Source organism: Canis lupus, chromosome 10 (genome assembly GCF_003254725.2).
Source record: "Canis lupus dingo isolate Sandy chromosome 10, ASM325472v2, whole genome shotgun sequence".
Taxonomy (NCBI): domain Eukaryota; kingdom Metazoa; phylum Chordata; class Mammalia; order Carnivora; family Canidae; genus Canis; species Canis lupus.
Window position 1 is genome coordinate 725,655 of NC_064252.1, and position 16,335 is coordinate 741,989.

The 16,335-nt window shown below is 53.3% G+C and overlaps 2 protein-coding genes and 1 long non-coding RNA gene across 9 annotated transcripts; 2 read left to right on the plus strand and 1 right to left on the minus strand.

The window, feature by feature from the left end:
* Positions 1 to 487: 487 nt before the first annotated feature.
* Positions 488 to 7,346, minus strand: LOC125755985 (uncharacterized). The gene is made up of 2 exons (XR_007413672.1): positions 2,290 to 7,346; positions 488 to 1,273 (listed from the first exon to the last, which is right to left on the minus strand). It is a non-coding gene; the product is annotated as an uncharacterized LOC125755985 (long non-coding RNA).
* MYL6B (myosin light chain 6B) lies at positions 7,260 to 13,185 on the plus strand. Of its 4 annotated transcripts, XR_007413671.1 has the most exons (10): positions 7,260 to 7,405; positions 8,864 to 9,086; positions 9,805 to 9,832; positions 10,090 to 10,233; positions 10,462 to 10,635; positions 11,085 to 11,162; positions 11,299 to 11,337; positions 12,138 to 12,165; positions 12,347 to 12,366; positions 13,042 to 13,185. XR_007413671.1 is itself a non-coding variant. In XM_035696306.2 (9 exons), the coding sequence occupies exons 2-7, from the start codon at positions 8,910 to 8,912 to the stop codon at positions 11,325 to 11,327; spliced, it is 630 nt and encodes a 209-aa protein (XP_035552199.1). In that variant the 5' UTR covers positions 7,260 to 7,405; positions 8,864 to 8,909; the 3' UTR covers positions 11,328 to 11,337; positions 12,138 to 12,165; positions 13,042 to 13,185. The 4 variants fall into 4 exon arrangements, 3 of the variants coding, with proteins under 3 accessions (XP_035552199.1, XP_025332802.1, XP_025332803.1); XM_035696306.2 differs by lacking the exon at positions 12,347 to 12,366; XM_025477017.3 differs by lacking the exons at positions 12,138 to 12,165; positions 12,347 to 12,366; positions 13,042 to 13,185 and adding an exon at positions 11,464 to 11,566.
* Positions 11,601 to 14,960, plus strand: MYL6 (myosin light chain 6). 4 transcript variants are annotated; one of them, XM_049115660.1, is made up of 8 exons: positions 11,828 to 11,893; positions 12,138 to 12,165; positions 12,347 to 12,418; positions 13,042 to 13,185; positions 13,414 to 13,587; positions 13,679 to 13,756; positions 14,026 to 14,070; positions 14,772 to 14,960. In XM_049115660.1, the coding sequence occupies exons 1-7, from the start codon at positions 11,891 to 11,893 to the stop codon at positions 14,052 to 14,054; spliced, it is 528 nt and encodes a 175-aa protein (XP_048971617.1). In that variant the 5' UTR covers positions 11,828 to 11,890; the 3' UTR covers positions 14,055 to 14,070; positions 14,772 to 14,960. The 4 variants fall into 4 exon arrangements, with proteins under 4 accessions (XP_025332804.1, XP_025332805.1, XP_048971617.1 ...); XM_025477020.3 differs by lacking the exon at positions 12,347 to 12,418 and having other exon boundaries at positions 11,762 to 11,893; XM_049115659.1 differs by lacking the exon at positions 14,026 to 14,070 and having other exon boundaries at positions 11,833 to 11,893.
* Positions 14,961 to 16,335: the final 1,375 nt, after the last annotated feature.

The following is a 16,335-nucleotide window of genomic DNA, read 5'->3' on the forward strand; positions in this document are numbered from 1 at the left end:
TTAAAAAAAAAACATCCAGCTATAAAATAAGTTCCGGATGCAATGTACAGCATGATGACTATTGTGAATAATACTTTACTGTATATTTGAAAGTTGCTAAGACAACAGATCTTAAAGTTCTCATCACCAGGAAAAATTTTTTTTGGTAACTATGTAAGATGATGGATGTTAAGTGTAAACTAGACGTACTGTTTGTCATTTTGATTTTTAAAAATATTATTTATTTATTCATGAGAGACACAGAGAGAGAGAGGCCGAGACACAGGCAGAGGGAGAAGCAGGTTCCATGCAGGGAACCCGACGTGGGACTCCATCCCAGGTCTCCAGGATCAGGCCCTGAGCCGAAGGCGGCGCTAAACCACTGAGCCACCCAGGCTGCCCCTGTTTGTCGTTTTGAGATGTATACAATATTATGTTGTATACCTGCAACCGATATTCTATGTCAATGTTACTTTTTTAATAAAAAAAGGAAAAGATACAAGTCAAAAAAATTTTTAGAGATTTTATTTATTCTTGAGAGACAGAGAGGGAGACACGGGTGGAGGGAGAAGAAGGCTCCCTGTGGAGAACCAGCTGCGGGACTCGATCCCAGGACCCCGGATCATGCCCTGGGCCAAAGGCAGATGCTCAACCGCTGAGCCACCCAGGGGGCCCAAAGTTAAATTTTTTTTAAAAGCCTTTCAATTTATGAATCATGTCAGTTTTTTTTTTAAGATTTTATTTATTTATTCATGAGAGACAGAGATAGAGGCAGAGACATAGGCAGAGGGAGAAGCAGGCTCCCTGTAGGGAGCCCAATGCAGGACTCAAACCCAGGACCCCGGGATCACAACCTGAGCCAAAAGCTCAGCCAATGAGCCACCCAGGTGCCCCCACCTACGACCTTTAAAAACATTTTTATTTAGGTAATCTCTACACCCCATGGCGGGCTCAAACTCACAACCCCAAGATCAAGAGTTGCATACTCTTCTGACTGAGCCAGTCCCACAAATGCTACTCTTGAAATGTGGCTTTACTGGCCCAAAGTGCTGTGGTTCACTGGGTGTGGCAACACCACTGTCTGCCCAACAGCCACCTTCCCCTCTTCCCTACATACAGAATCCCAGAGCATTCCTGGTGGCAGTGTGCCGGATAAGACGTAAGAGGAAGTCAGCTGGGGACTGGAGTGTCAACAGAAGAAAGCCCTCATTGCCTCCTTCCTTTTTGGTTGGGTCACTGTTGGAAGGATGTGATGCCTGGAGCAGCAGCCGCCTTCTTTCGGGCCTTGAGGTGACTAACATAAGGAGGAAAAGCTAACATGATTAAGGAATACATATTTTATAAATTAGGGTCATGGGGCATATACATACAATGAAATATTATTCAGCATTAAAAAAAAAAAAAAAAAGGAAAACTTGCCATTTGCAACAATTTGGATGGACCTCCAGGGCATTATGCCAAATAAAATAAGTCAGACAGGGTAGCCCCGGTGGCGCAGCGGTTTAGCGCCACCTGCAGCCCAGGGTGTGATTCTGGAGACCCGGGATCGAGTCCCACATCAAGCTCCCTGCATGGAGCCTGCTTCTCCCTCTGCCTGTGCCTCTGCCTCTCTCTCTCTGTGTCTCTCATGAATAAATAAATAAAATCTTAAAAAAAAAAAAAAGGAGAGACCACTGCATTTGGAGGTCTTTCCTGTTAAAAAAAGAAAGTCAGACAGAGAAAAGACAAATACCGTATTACCTCACCTGAATGTAAAAATACACAAAAAATAAAACACTGAGCTCACAGATTCAGAGAACAGAATCGTTGTTTGGGGGATCCAGCTCTGAGGGTGGGGAAATGGGTGAAAAGGAACCAACTTCCAGTTATAAAATGACTAAGTCCTGGAGATGTAATATACGTGTACATGGTGACTAGAGTTAATAATATTGTATTGCATATTTGAAAGTTGCTAAGAGAGATCTTATAAGTTTTCATCATAAGAAAACAATTCTTTTCTGTGTGATTATCTCACAATATATATAAATAGAGAATCATTATGTTATGCACCTAAAACTCATGTTACATGTCAATTATACCTCAACAGAAAGAGCTAAAAATCTAGGCTCAGGCAATAGAGTGAATATACACACACAACTGAACATAAGAGAGGGTCGGAGGATAAAGGGGAGCTAAGAGTGCAGCTGAGGGGCCTTATGTCATCTCTGCAAACCTGTGTCTACCTAACACTGCCTACCCACTCTACCCCCTAAAAGTCTTTACCTTTATTTAAACAAAGCTCGCTCTGGCCTCCTCTGAAACCTGGCTCACCTGCCAAGAGACCTCACTCATCTGGGAGGTGGGGTCCACATTCTCCTTGCACCCCAAAGCTGCTTCCCCATTGTTATTCTCATAAAAAATCTCAGCTCCTGGGACACCTGGGTGGCTCAGCAGTTGAGTGTCTGCCTTTGGCTCCCGGCGTGATCCTGGGGTCCTGGGATCGAGTCCCGCGACGGGCTCCCGGTGGGGAGCCTGCTTCTCCCTCTGCCTGTGTCTCTCATGAAGAAATAAATAAATAAATAAATAAATAAATAAATAAATAAATAAATAAAATTTCAGCTCCTTTCGAGTTGATACACCGTCTCTACCGTCTCTGTCATTCACTAACCACACACCCACTCCATACTTATCGAAGGGCACGGCCCCCTGAATACTGCTGTCACCCCGTGTCTCCAACGTATGCCACAGGCTCTTCGGTAATCACCATCAGAGTTCCTCCTTGTGGCGGACAACGTAGGCTTCCTCCCCAGTGTCCTTCTACTCCTTCCCGTTTGGATGGGCTCCAGTCCACCTCCAAAGGCAGACAAACCCCAACTGGCCTGTGGGGCAGGGTAATGCCATCCTCCTTGTCGTGGGGGCGGGCAAACCCCTGCCGTTGCCACACAGGGCATGCTGTTTCCCTAGTCATGGTGATGAATTCCAGGCTTGATGGCAGCATTTTTCTAAGTCCCTCGAGTCAGAGTGAAGTTCAGGAACCGATTCCAATGGTGAAGGAGGGCTCCCTCTGGTGTGTGTGGCTCTGTCAGGACAGCAGGAGACTCCTGATCTCAGGGTCATGAGTTCAAGCCCCATGTTGGGTATAAAGCTTACTTTAAAAAGAATACAAATAAATACTTCCAAATTAAAAAAGAAAAGCTCACTCTTTTCCTCTTGTGGTATAAGGATGTGATGCCTGCACAGCCAAGCCAGATATGACTCCAGGAGGGAATTCAAGTAAGAAGCTAACAAATGGAGGACAGTGGCCAGAAAAGTAGAAAATCCTTTTGTGATGTCATGAAATTCTGGATCAAAATGAACTTGAAACCCACCCTACCTCTTGATTTTTCAGTTACATAAGCCAATAAATCCTCTTTATTGGTTACCCAGGTTTAGTCAGATTTTTGCTACTTGCTATCGAAAAAGCCCTAAAGAACATTCTCCTCAGATCCAATAACCTTCACGTCTCTACCCTTTCAACCATTCACACCCTATTCCTGTCTTCCTCTATAGTCTTTGGAATTTTAATCTCAAATGCACTATTTCCTTCAACAGCTGTGAGATCTCCAAGCATCTTACTTCTCAACCTCATTGAGACCCAAGACTGTTAGTGACTTTTTATATTCTCTCAATCTAATAGGTCACTTTTCTTTCTTTCTTTCTTTCTTTCTTTCTTTCTTTCTTTCTTTCTTTCTTTCTTTCTCTTTCTTTCTTTCTTTCTTCTTTCTTCTTTCTTTTTGAAGAAAGCTCTACACTTTTTTTTTTTTTTTTAGCTCTACACCTTTTTAAAGAAAGCTCTACACCCAATGTGGGACTTGAACTCATGACCCTAAGATCACAGGTTGCACACTCTATCCTCTGACACAGCCACACGTCCTAATGGGTCACTTCTGTACTTACTCCTCTATTTGGCCTAGACCGCAAACCCTCTTTTTTTTTTTAATTTTTATTTATTTATGATAGAGAGAGAGAGAGAGGCAGAGACCTAGGCAGAGGGAGAAGCAGGCTCCATGCACCGGGAGCCCGATGTGGGATTCGATCCTGGGTCTCCAGGATCGCGCCCTGGGCCAAAGGCAGGCGCTAAACCGCTGCGCCACCCAGGGATCCCCACAAACCCTCTTTTACTCAGACTCCCAACTTCCTCACTTTCATGTTCATCCATCATCCCTACTCCACAAAACTCCATTGTCTAGATCCATTACCATTCCAGCTGCCTCTTTGCTCTAGCTCCATCGTCCAAGCAGCAGAATACTGTCGGAAGGAGGAAATCACTACCTGGCATCGTTACATGAGCTCCCACTGCAACCACCCTTTAAGCTGCTCAGCAAATTCACGTAGGGAGCACAGAGTAGGCACTCAGTACATCTCAATTGAGTATTGATTGGCTCCCCAGTAAGCTGTCTCCCACTTTCCACAGTACCTGTTTCAAACCTTCACTACCTTCTCAAGCCACCTCCTCCTATATCCTCTTTTAGCAAATCAATCACCTCATATTCTAATGCAAGGTAAGAATACCTGGGAACTCTCTCAATCTCCTGAATCCCCAATCTATCTCATCAACTTACTAGTATCAGCGTCTATCCTTGATTCTTCCCTTTTATCCAAATATCCATTCATTCTACAGATATTTGCCCAGTATATGCCAGGCACCGTACCCTACTTGGCCCTAGAAAGTGCGTGTTGGAAGGGAGGGAGAGCAGAGATCTAAAAGACAGTAGCAATAACCTGAGAAAAGGGACCAGGACATCTTTAAAGATCTGCGAGCTAGTAGATATGGCTGGTATAGAGGTGTAACTGGTACAAGGAAGCAGTGTTTGAAACTGCTGGGTTTTGTGAACCAACTAAAGATTTAGTCTTTACCAAAATACATGGAAGGATTTTAGGTAGGGAGATGACATGATCAAATACACATTCTGAAAAGATCATTCCTTTTATTAAAGCTGTAGTTAGGGTTGCCTGGGTGGCTCAGTGGTTGAGCATCTGCCTTCAACTCCAGGCATGATCCTGGGGTCTGGAATCGAGTTCTGCATTGGGTTCCCTGCTTGGAGCCTGCTTCTTCCTCTGCCTATGTCTCTGCCTCTCTCTCTGTCTCTCATGAATAAAATAAAATATATATATTTTTATTTATTAAAAAAAAATTTTTTTTTATTATTTATTTATGATAGGCACACAGTGAGAGAGAGAGGCAGAGACACAGGCAGAGGGAGAAGCAGGCTCCATGCACCGGGAGCCCGACGTGGGATTCGATCCTGGGTCTCCAGGATCGCGCCCTAGGCCAAAGGCAGGCGCTAAACCACTGCGCCACCCAGGGATCCCAAAATATATATATTTTTAAAGCTGTAATTAACTTAGTTTGTTCTCTGTCCTTTCCATAGCTAAAAATATTTAAAAAAGATTCCCAGGCCCTAACACAGACCCAGAGTCAGAATCTTTGTGGGCAGAGTCTGCAAGTTTGTCTGTTTACAAAGTTCTCAGGAGATTCTGAAGAACAGCTAAATCTGGGAACCGCTAGTTTAGAGCATTAAAAAAATGAAACTAGGGGCATCTGGGTAGCTCAGCCGGTTGAGTGTGTGCCTTTGGCTCAGGTCATGATCCCAGAGTCCTGGGATCAAGCCCCACATTGGGCTCCCTGCTTCTTTCTCCCTCTTCCACTTACCCCTGCTTGTGTGCTCTATCAAATAATAAAAATTAAAAAATGAAACTAGCAAAGGGGGTGTCTGACTCTTGATCTTGGCTCCGGTCTTTTTTTTTTTTTTTTTGTCTCGGGTCTTGAGCTTAAGCCCTGAGCTGGGCTCTGCCCTAGGCATGAAGCCTACTTAAAAAAATAAAAAATAGGGATCCCTAGGGTGGCGCAGCGGTTTGGCTCCTGCCTTTGGCCCCAGGGCGCGATCCTGGAGACCGGGGATCGAATCCCACATCGGGCTCCCGGTGCATGGAGCCTGCTTGTCCCTCTGCCTGTGTCTCTGCCTCTCTCTCTCTGTGTGACTATCATAAATTAAAAAAATAAAATTAAAAAAAAAATAAACACAAAACAAGGACTTTAGAGTTAGATTCGCTTTTTATTTTTTAGATTTACATTTGAACCTTGACTCTGCTCCCATACTCTAGATCACACTGGCAAAAGAAGCAGAGACTCGGGATCCCTGGGTGGCGCAGCGGTTTGGCGCCTGCCTTTGGCCCAGGGCGCGATCCTGGAGACCCGGGATCGAATCCCACATCGGGCTCCCGGCATGGAGCCTGCTTCTCCCTCTGCCTGTGTCTCTGCCTCTCTCTCTCTCTCTCTCTCTGTGACTATCATAAATAAATAAAAAAAAAAAAAAGAAAGAAAGAAGCAGCAGAGACTCTGGGAGTCTCAGTTTCCCGTTCCTTAAAGACGGAGCCATGCCTGACCTTCTTTATGGGGTGCTTGGGTGGCTCAGTCGATTAAGTGTTAGGTCATGCTGTCAGGGTCCCAAGTTGGGCTCCCAGATTAGAAGACAAGAATAATGCAAAAATGAGGGGTTTGCCAGTCTGTTTGCCAAGAGTCTTCATGTTTTCTCTGGGGCGCGGGGCGCGGCGGGACCCTTCTCTTCAGCTCCCCCTCGGCTGCTCCTCGGAGGTAATCCAGCCCAAGCGGAAAGGGCTTGGTGAAGGCCTCCGCGGAGAGCGGCTGACCTCCTCCTCCACCTCCTGTTAGGCTGTAGGCAACCGTCCCTACTCTTCCGAGCGGCTTGCACACCCCCACCGCCCGCCCCCTCCTCTGACCCTCGGCCTGTCAGCCGCGAGCCCCGCGAGCCCCCGCAGCCCCAGCCCCGGAGGGCTGCGGGGCGTCTCGGGAAGGAGATGACCAGCGCGGACGGAGGCGTGAGGCCCGAGGCGCTGGGCGGCGCAGCCCCGCGGTTCCAGGCAGAGCCGAGGCCCCGCGCCGCGGGATGGAGAAACTTGCACAGTGGGAGGAGCCGGGGCAGGTGGCCAAGGCCTAATCCCAAATCTTAACATTTACTTCAACTACCAGCAGCTCATTACCGAAAAAAAAGAAAAAAGAAAAGAAAGGAGAATTCGGTGGAGTTGCTGTTCCAAGTCACACGGCCCCTCGGCGGCGCCCGCTCCCCCGCCCCCCGGGAGCCCCCGCTCAGCGTCGCAGATGCCCGGGCCCGCGCGGCTCTGGCGCCGGGGCGGGGGGGGGGCTGTAGAGCGGTCACCGCCGCTCAGCTCCGGGAGGCGGAGGGCGCCCAAACGGCCTGAGTCACCGCCGCCGCCACCTGCCGGAAGCCGCCGCTCGGGCGAGGTCTCCCAGCTGCCAGCGGCCTTCCCGTGAGGCCGCGGGCGCGCGAGGACTACGACTCCCGGCATGCTCCGAGGCCGCTGGCGTTAACCCTTCGGGGCCCGCGGCCTCCCAGCCCCGCCTCCGCCCTCACCTGGACCCCGCAGGGTGAGTTTTGGGGAGCTGGGGAGGGACTCTTTCCTTTATTTAAGCTTGATTTGAGGTGTGGGTGCGTGCGTGTGCATGTGCGTGTGTGTGAGTGAGATGAGTTCTGGGAGGCTGGAACGATTCCGATTTTTCTAAAATGGGACAGTGTTCAGTAATGAGATTCAGACGCATTTTTGCAAGTGAGAGACGAATCATCAAATCTCTGAACCCCAGGGTCTAAGTGGAATCATTACTCTTCCTCAGAATGCTGCCTAAATCTTTTCCTTTCTTATCCCAAGAACAAAAGTAGCCGCAACCCCTTCCCCTCTCCCCGCCACCTCCGACTTAGACCCTACCCGGTGCCCCCAGCAAGGTTTGGAACCTGGCGCCAGGGCCAGGGTTGTTACCATTCTCTGCTTGGTGGGTAAGTACCTTTGGAACCCATAGGACCTCCCACATCCTTTTGGATTAGAGATTTTAGGATTTAGGCTCCTGGCCTCCCAGGGCCTGCCCTTCCTCTCAGGTGCACCACAGAGTCCCTGCAGGCTCCGCAGGCTCCCTACCTTCCTTTGACTTGATGGACCATGGGGCCTGTGGAAAAGGGTTCCTTCCTTGGTGTGTGGGTGGTGGGTGTTAAACCTGATCCTTGTTCCCACCCTTACCCTTAAAACCATATTGGGAACAGGAGATCATGGGGTGTGTGTGTGTGTGTGTGTGATCACACTCCTTTATGTTACTGTTCTTTATCTATACTGGCACAATTCCAGTTCTGGGCTGGGAGACGGTGGCAGTGACTGTAAGATTTGGGGATTAAAGGCTGTGGGGTCAACTGCCCCTGCTCCTCAACTATAGTCAGAGGGGAGTAGAAGAGCTGCTTGGTTTTTTCATCTTAAACTGCTCCTGGACCCCACTTTTTTTTTTTTTTTTTTTAAGATTTTATTTTCAAGTAGTCTGCACACCCAGTGTGGGGCCCAAATCCACAATTCCAAGATGAGGAGTCACATGCCCTACTGACTGAGCCAGCCAGGTGCCCCTCCCAGACCCCACTCTAACAATCCCAGTTCACAAGGGCCCCCTCCCTGCCTCAGCCTTTAAGGGTCTAAAGCTGCTAAAACAAAAGGGCTACTCTGTGTGTGTGGGAGGGGGGTCGAGGCCTGGAATGCCTGGGTCCCCTTCTTTGCTTCACCCCTGTGTCAGTGTCTGTCACTGGCAAGCATCCTATCCTTACCCCGGAGGTTAACTCCCTCATTCTGGGCAGTCTCTGGCTTCCTTCCCCTGCCCCCAAAGGGGCCATTGTTCTGGCTAGCATTTGGGGCTTAGTGAACAGAAGAGAGAAGACCTTGGGGCAGGAGTCCTGAACCATAGGAGTCCAGGGCAGGCCGGCATATCTCTCCTCTATCTCACCCTCCTCACCGCCAACTGGCTCCCTGCCCCTGCCCCCGCCCCTTGACATCCCAGACTCCCTGGCTATTTAAACAGAGATGGGTGCCCCCATCGGCACACTGTCCTTTGGCCACCGGACATCATGCCTCCCAAGAAGGATGTTCCTATGAAGAAACCAGCGGGACCCTCTATTTCCAAGCCTGCTGCCAAACCAGCAGCAGGGGCCCCTCCTGCCAAGCCCAAGGCTGAGCCAGCTCCAGCTGTCCCTCCAGCTCCTCAGAAAACCCAGGAGCCCCCCATCGATCTCTCCAAAGTGGTGGTGAGTCTTGGGAGACTGAGGAAGAATTTGTAAGGGATGGTACAGGGTGGGAAACAGCCGAGGTGGTTAGGGGTATCTAAAAGATAGGGACTCGGTGAGCACTGCACGGATACTGGAGATCCCTCTTGGTCCCCTATTTGGAAGCATCCAGGCTTATGACTGCTGTTCTTTTTTATTCTCTCCCTCTAACCTATACTATATGTGTGGGTACATACACACATTCTCACTGACCCCTCTGCTGGCGGCAGGGACCTGGGAGATGGGGAACATCTGGGTTCTGAGGACAGTTTCAAGGTGAAGAGAGGGAGCTGGTGCCTGTGCCTGGCTGACTGTTCGGTTCTAAAAGCCACAACTCTGAACCCCAGGAGGGAAGGCTGAGGAGGACAGACTTGTTAGACAATCACAGCTGGGGGCCAGGGGTAAATTTAGCCTTTGTTCAGCCCCCAGTTATGTGAGGGATGCAGAGCTCAGGGCACTGGAGGGAGGGGAACAGGTGGCATGGGATTAACCCTGTTCCCAGGAAACCCTCCCCCCCATAATTCCTCCTCTTGGGATTCTCCCAAGGTCCAGAGCTGGGAATGGGACTGAGGTGGCTGGGCTCCCAGCCTGGTCTCTTTGGGCCCCTCCCCAGAAGTGGCTGCCAGTTGGTTGGGAGGAGTGCTGGAGAGAGATTCAGTGAGCCCTGTCATCTCTCCTCACCTGCTCTTTTCTTCCACAGATCGAGTTTAACAAGGACCAGCTGGAGGGTGAGGAGAAGCTGGTCCCTTAAGCCGCACCGTCTAGCCCCAAGCCCCTGGTCAGATCCTCTTTCTGTTCCCCTAGCCCAACCTTGGATAGCGCCACCGTCTAGTCCCAACCTTGGAACCTTCCTCCTAGTGCTCTGTGTCCTCCGTTCTGCCTAGCTCTAGTTCGGAGTTTCTGAACCTCCTTTCTGTCAGGGGTGGAGTGGGGGGGTGGTGATGGGAACCCCTGGTCTCAACACTGACCTCTCCTTGTACTTCAGAGTTCAAGGAGGCCTTTGAGCTGTTTGATCGAGTAGGGGACGGCAAGATCCTGTATGGTCAGTGTGGGGATGTGATGAGGGCTCTGGGCCAGAACCCCACCAACGCCGAGGTGCTCAGGATCCTGGGGAACCCCAAGAGTGATGGTGAGGGGGATGCCTGGAGCAATGCGGTTTTTCAGTGTGGTGGTGGAACCGAGGAATGGTGGCAAGGTGACAAAGGATGCTGGGGTGGCTCTTGGGACTTCAAACACTGTCAGACACCTTTAAAAAAACATCCTGAACGTTGAATGGGATGAAAAGCTTCGTGGTAGGGATGGAGCTGGGCCCAAGGTGACACTACAGTGACCCCTCCCTCCCGTTTCCAACCTCCAGAGCTGAAGTCCCGGCGTGTGGACTTCGAGACTTTCCTGCCCATGCTCCAAGCAGTCTCCAAGAACCGGGACCAAGGGACATACGAGGACTACCTGGAGGGGCTTCGAGTGTTTGACAAAGAGGGGAACGGCAAAGTCATGGGCGCGGAGCTCAGACACGTGCTCACCACCCTGGGTGAGGCAGGGACGGAACTCGGGGCGGGCGGGGAGCAGGGGCCAGACCAGTAGGCACGGAGGCAGGGCCGGGAAGCATTACCGCCCTACAGGCCATGGGCAGGGGCTAAGGAGGTCGGAGCCCTGGGGCAGAACCCGAAGGTAAGGGGAGGGGGTGCAGTTGCCTCCCACAGGACAGAGGAGAGGGGTGAGGTGGAAAGCCTGACTTTTTGCTGTGGGAGAGAGGCCTGCGCTCTGTGACCTGGGGCCCCCGTCCCCTTTCCCTCCGTGGAGGCGTTGACCAGGCGCGCGGGCAGGTGCAGTGGGAGGGAGAGGCAGGGCACACTGAGGGGCCCTTACCAGGATTCCTTTGGGCTTCGGCTCGGCGCCAAGCTTGGGGGGGGGGGGGCACCGCCCGGAAGAGGAAGGGCGGGGGGGTGGGCAGGGACTGATCTGTTCTGTCGGGCTCAGGAGAGAGGATGACTGAGGAGGAGGTGGAGACCGTCCTGGCCGGACATGAGGACAGCAACGGCTGCATCAACTATGAAGGTGAGGGGCCGCGGGAGCGGCGGGAGCGGCGGGAGCGGCGGGGCCGGGGCTCGCGGTCCGGGTGGGGGGGACGGACCCGGATTATCTGAACCCGGAGCCGGGCCTGCTTCTGAACCCTCCCGCCTCGTCTCCGCAGCCTTCCTGAAGCACATCCTCAGCGTCTGAGCTCCTACAGGTAGGGCCGTCCCGCTGCGCTCGAGGCAGCTTCCGTCCCTCCCCTCGGCGGGGCCACGGAGCCGGGAAGGCGAGCCCACGGCGCCGCGCGAGCGACCGCCCTCGGCAGCTTGCCTCGTTTCCACAGGCGCGGTGGGGCTGGACTCGGCGCCCCTCCCCGGCGATGGAAGCACGTTCCTGCCACTAGGAGGTCCCCTGTTGTTTCAAAATAAAGAGACGGCTCCTCCCTAGGCGTCCGACTGCTGCTTTCTTGGTGGGGGGGGAGACGGGGGGCGGCCTCTCCTCTCCGGGATCGCCGACCCTCGGATTCCTCGCGCCTGGCTCCACCCGCCGCCGCAGCTCGGCCCCCCGCAGGGAGCGCGGCGCCAGAGGGAGGAGCGGAGGCCCCGCCCACCTCATTACTAACGTAGCGCCCTCATCTGCATAAGGCCGGGCCGCCGTTTCTATTGGCTGGGCCGGCGCTGTGACGTCACGGGGACGCACGAGGACTAGGGCAGGGCCGGGCGCCGGAGCCATTGCTGCAGGAGAGGGTCCCGCAGAGGCGCGCCGTCGCGATGGTGGGGCCCGGGCCCGGGACGCGGAGCGTGGCTCGGGGCGAGGCGGGAGGCCGGGGCGGGGCTTTGCGGAGCGAACCCGAGGGCCTGGCAGGTCGGGGGCGGGGTTGGAGAGTTCGGGGGTCTTGTCCTGGCGGGAAGCGAGTCCCCAGCACGGAGCAGGACTTAGTGGTTCAGTTGGCGGGACGGGGATGGACGCTTGGGGGCTGCAGTTGAGATGCTGACGGCCCCCCTCTTCCCTGAGCAGTGTGATTTCACCGAGGACCAGACCGCCGGTACGTAAGCCCCGACCCGCTGAGGTCGCGTCTCGGGAGAGGGGCCCCCGCCTCCAGCACTACCCCCACCAGGCCGGCCCTCTCTTCCCCCCGGGACCTACTTCCTGCCGTCTCCTCTCCCTCCTCGGCATCCTCCATTTTCTCTTCTCACTCTTTCTTCCTCCCTCCCCTTCCACTCTAGATCCGAGCCCCAAGCCCCGGGTGAGTGTTAGGCGGTGTGGGCATGAGACAACTTGGTCACCTAACGCCTGCGGTGTGTGCGGGGCGGGGAGGGTGTATTAAGTTGCCTGCGCTCCTCCGTCCCTTAATCAGCTTCTGCCTCTTTCCTCCTCCTGTGATAACAACACCCCCAGCTCCCCCCCCCTCCCCCCCCCCCCCCCGCCCAGTCCGGAATTGTGAAGAGTGTAGAAAGCAGTGACCTGGAATTCTGTGAAAATGGGGACGGGAATTTGCTGAGGATATTTCATAGCAGTGCCCTCTAGAAGTCTGTACCGGAGAGGTGGGAAGTGGCAGGCAGGGATGACCCCGGTCCCCGGCTGCTGCTCCCTCTTCCTTATAAGGACAGGACCCAGACTGGGCGGTGGCGAATTCCTGCCCTGAGTGTAGTGAGGAGGCTGGGCGGGCTTGCTGTCGGCAGAGGGGCGTGTAAGTGGCTGTTACCCTTCAGCCCTGGGGAGGGGGAGGCCGTGTCGTTATGTGGAACGCCTGAGCAGGGACGCAGGGACGCTAGATCCCTCTCAGCGGGCCTGGGCGTACAGTGGTACAAACACCTGGTCTCCTCAGCATGATCAAGAGTTGACTGGGCAGAGGGGGTTTGGGAGGCAGGGTTTGGGTCAACCCCCGCATGCTCAGTGCTGATCTTGTCTGAATCTTCAGAGTTCAAGGAGGCCTTTCAGCTGTTCGATCGAACAGGGGATGGCAAGATCCTGTACAGCCAGTGTGGGGACGTGATGAGGGCCCTGGGCCAGAACCCCACCAACGCCGAGGTGCTCAAGGTCCTGGGGAACCCCAAGAGCGATGGTGAGGGTCCTCAGGAACTATTCCTCAGTGTGGTAATGGGCCTACAGTTCTTTAGCTAAGAGCTTCCCTTTATCTTCATGGGCCCAGACCTCAAGCACATTTGTCTCAACTAGCAAATCCCACAGATTACTCCTGCTTTCAGTGGGAGCCCCCTGCCCCCGTGGGAGCCCTGTAGTCTCCTCAGTCCTGAGGACCCGGGTGACTTTCCTTCCCCCTCCTTTATGGCAGAGATGAATGTGAAGGTGCTGGACTTTGAACACTTCCTGCCCATGCTGCAGACTGTGGCCAAGAACAAGGACCAGGGCACCTATGAGGACTACGTCGAAGGCCTTCGGGTGTTTGACAAGGAAGGGAATGGCACCGTCATGGGTGCTGAAATCCGGCACGTTCTTGTCACGCTGGGTAAGGCTCTGCCCTTGCTCCTTTGAGCTGAGGTGCCACCTGACACACACTTGCCACCCAGATCCCAGAATGCTTTTCTTTCCTTCTGCAGGTGAGAAGATGACGGAGGAAGAAGTAGAGATGCTGGTGGCGGGGCATGAGGACAGCAATGGTTGTATCAACTATGAAGGTGAGGGACTTGGGGCTCTCGTGGAGGAAGCGGTTGTACAGGCAGCTCTTGCCCAAGTGTTTGGGGCTCCGGAGGCAAAGGGCAGGGCCTGGCCCAGCCCGGGAGCGGGAGGCCATGGGGGTATATGACAGGAAAGAAAAGGGTAATGTGTGAAGGGTGGGGAAGGAACGGGAAGTAAAATAAAGGGAATGTCTGTTCCCCCACCACCTGAACCCTTCACCCCATGTCTGTGTCTTGTCTTCACCATGAGTGTCTCTTCCTTCCTGCAGCGTTTGTGAGGCATATCCTGTCGGGGTGACCGGCCCATGGGGCGGGTACGGCTCCTCCCAGCCTCCCTTCTCTAGTCGCCCTCCCCAGTGTTTTTCTCCCCAACCTCTGCTCTCTAGTCCCTGCCCCTCCCCTACTACCATCTGACTTCCTCCTAGCATGTTTCTGCATGGAGCTGACTGGGCAGGGGAGGGGTTCCTCAAAGAGGAAGACAGCCTGGGGGTGTGGTACCTCCTCTCCTAGAATGGGCTCTGAGGTTTTGCTTCTAGGGTCCAGGTGCCGGTGTCTGGGAACTTGCACCAGCCGGTCCCCATCTTGCTTCAGGGTGATCCTTTGGCCCTGGGGCCCAGGTGGTTGGCATGGGGGGGGGGGTGTCGCCTGCCCCATTGTGCTGCTGTAGCAGAATAGTCATTTCTTCTTCCTTCTGCTGGGCAGCTTGGAGGTACCCTAACCCAAATCTCTGTCTTCTCCTGCCAATGGCTGACAATAGCTGTAGGTGTAGTTGAGAACTTTTCTGCCTCCTGCTGTGTTCTTGCTGCTCAGGGTAGGGTGGGGGGCTAACAGCTGGTGGGAGGGGAGCTGGGGGCCGAGAGAACTGGGCAGACTCAAGGTGGCTCCTCTGCAAAGCCAAGGTTGGTTTCTGCGGGCACATACCCATGCTACCTTTGTGGTCCTGTGGTCTCCTGGCCCCTGGTGGACCCCTCCCCTTGGCCCTACTCCCTGGCTCACCCCTTTCTCCGATCCACAGAGCTCGTCCGTATGGTGCTGAATGGCTGAGGACGTTCCTGGTGTGCCCGAGCCCCGTGCCTTCCCCCGTGTGAGACTGCATGTAGCCCCGAAGGCGTCCTAGGTCCTCTTGTCACAGCACCTTTGCCAGCTTGTCTCTCTTGGATATTTGCTATCAGCAGTCACCAAATAAACTTGCTCTGTGCCCTAAGTACGGTTCTGCCTTCCTTCCTGAGCAGGGTGAAGGGGAGGAAAGACCATCCATGGTCAATAGACCAGGGGTCAAAAAAGCTGGGGAAGGGCTTGGGGGATCCATCTTTGTGTCATTTAAAAAGTACTGGCCCCATTCACTGATGTTCCAGAGGCTACCGCTTGGGGGAATTAAGGAAGCCATAAATCCCTGTAGGACCAAAGGCTGGCCATCCTCGGTCTGCCTCCTTTCAGGAAGTCCGCCTAGCCCTCCCATCTGGTTAAACCCAGCCGTCCCTCTCCCAAGCACTGATGGCCTTTTGTGGGGGAAGCCCAGGGAGTGTTTAATGGAGCTAAAGCCAGGCCATATTAGCACTGCCTGAGCCTGTCACCTCGGTAGGGCTAGTGGCCAGTAATAACAGAAGTATGTGACTTGCCTGCCTTCTTCCTGCCTAATAAGGGAAGGAATGAAGCCATTACTTCTGAAAGGATAAATATACAAAATCTCCAGGTTGGGAGGATGTCCTTCCAAGTCTCAAACAGCTATTTTTAGGGCAGGTGAGAGCCTCTGCCCAGCTCCCAAAACAGTGCACAGTCCTGACAGCTGTGCTGCCTTGAGCCTGTTGTGGAGAGAGGCCTAGTGCCTGCGTGTCTATGGGCCGTCCAGTGCCTCTCCAGCCCAGGCGAATGCCCCTGGAAAGGCTGCCCCCAGCCCCAACCCCCTGCCTGGCAGCCACAGGTCAGAGAACACAGAAGGCATTCACAAGATGGAACTGAAAGCAAATTAATTTATAAAAAAAAAAAAAAAAAAAAAAAGAAAAGAAAAAGGAAAAGAAAAAAAGGAAAGAAAAAAAATTTACAGAAAACTTTTGAACAGAAGAAAGGTGCCGAGACGCAAAGGAAGAGAAACACGGGGACGTGAGCGACAAAGGCCCGGTGGCAGGGACCAGGCAAACTAGTGGAGAGCCCGCCTGGGGTCCTGTCCACCTTCACATCAAGGATGAAGAAGGGAAAGATGGGAGGCCGTGGAATCCAGGGGGCAGAGCCAAGCTGCAAGCTGGGGTAGGCACTACCCTAGGTTGGGCACCCCTCCTCCACTGTCTCCAAATCCCAGGGAACCCCAAGCTACCAGTCAAGGTTCTGATGGTCTCGGTGGAAAAGGGAAGAGGTTAGAGGGGTGACCCACCAAGTCAGAAGAAGGAGGTGCTTAAGTGCTTTTTGAAAAATGCAGGTTTTTACAGCTCCACAGCTCCCCATCCTCTCTAGCTCCCCTTTCCATGTCCTCTAGGCGCCCAGTGACAGGGCCCAGGGAAGAGGAACGGTGCTCTTCCTTCCTCTATTACCTACCACAGGAATCCCCAAAATATGTTTCCCCACCAAATACACATACGCTGACA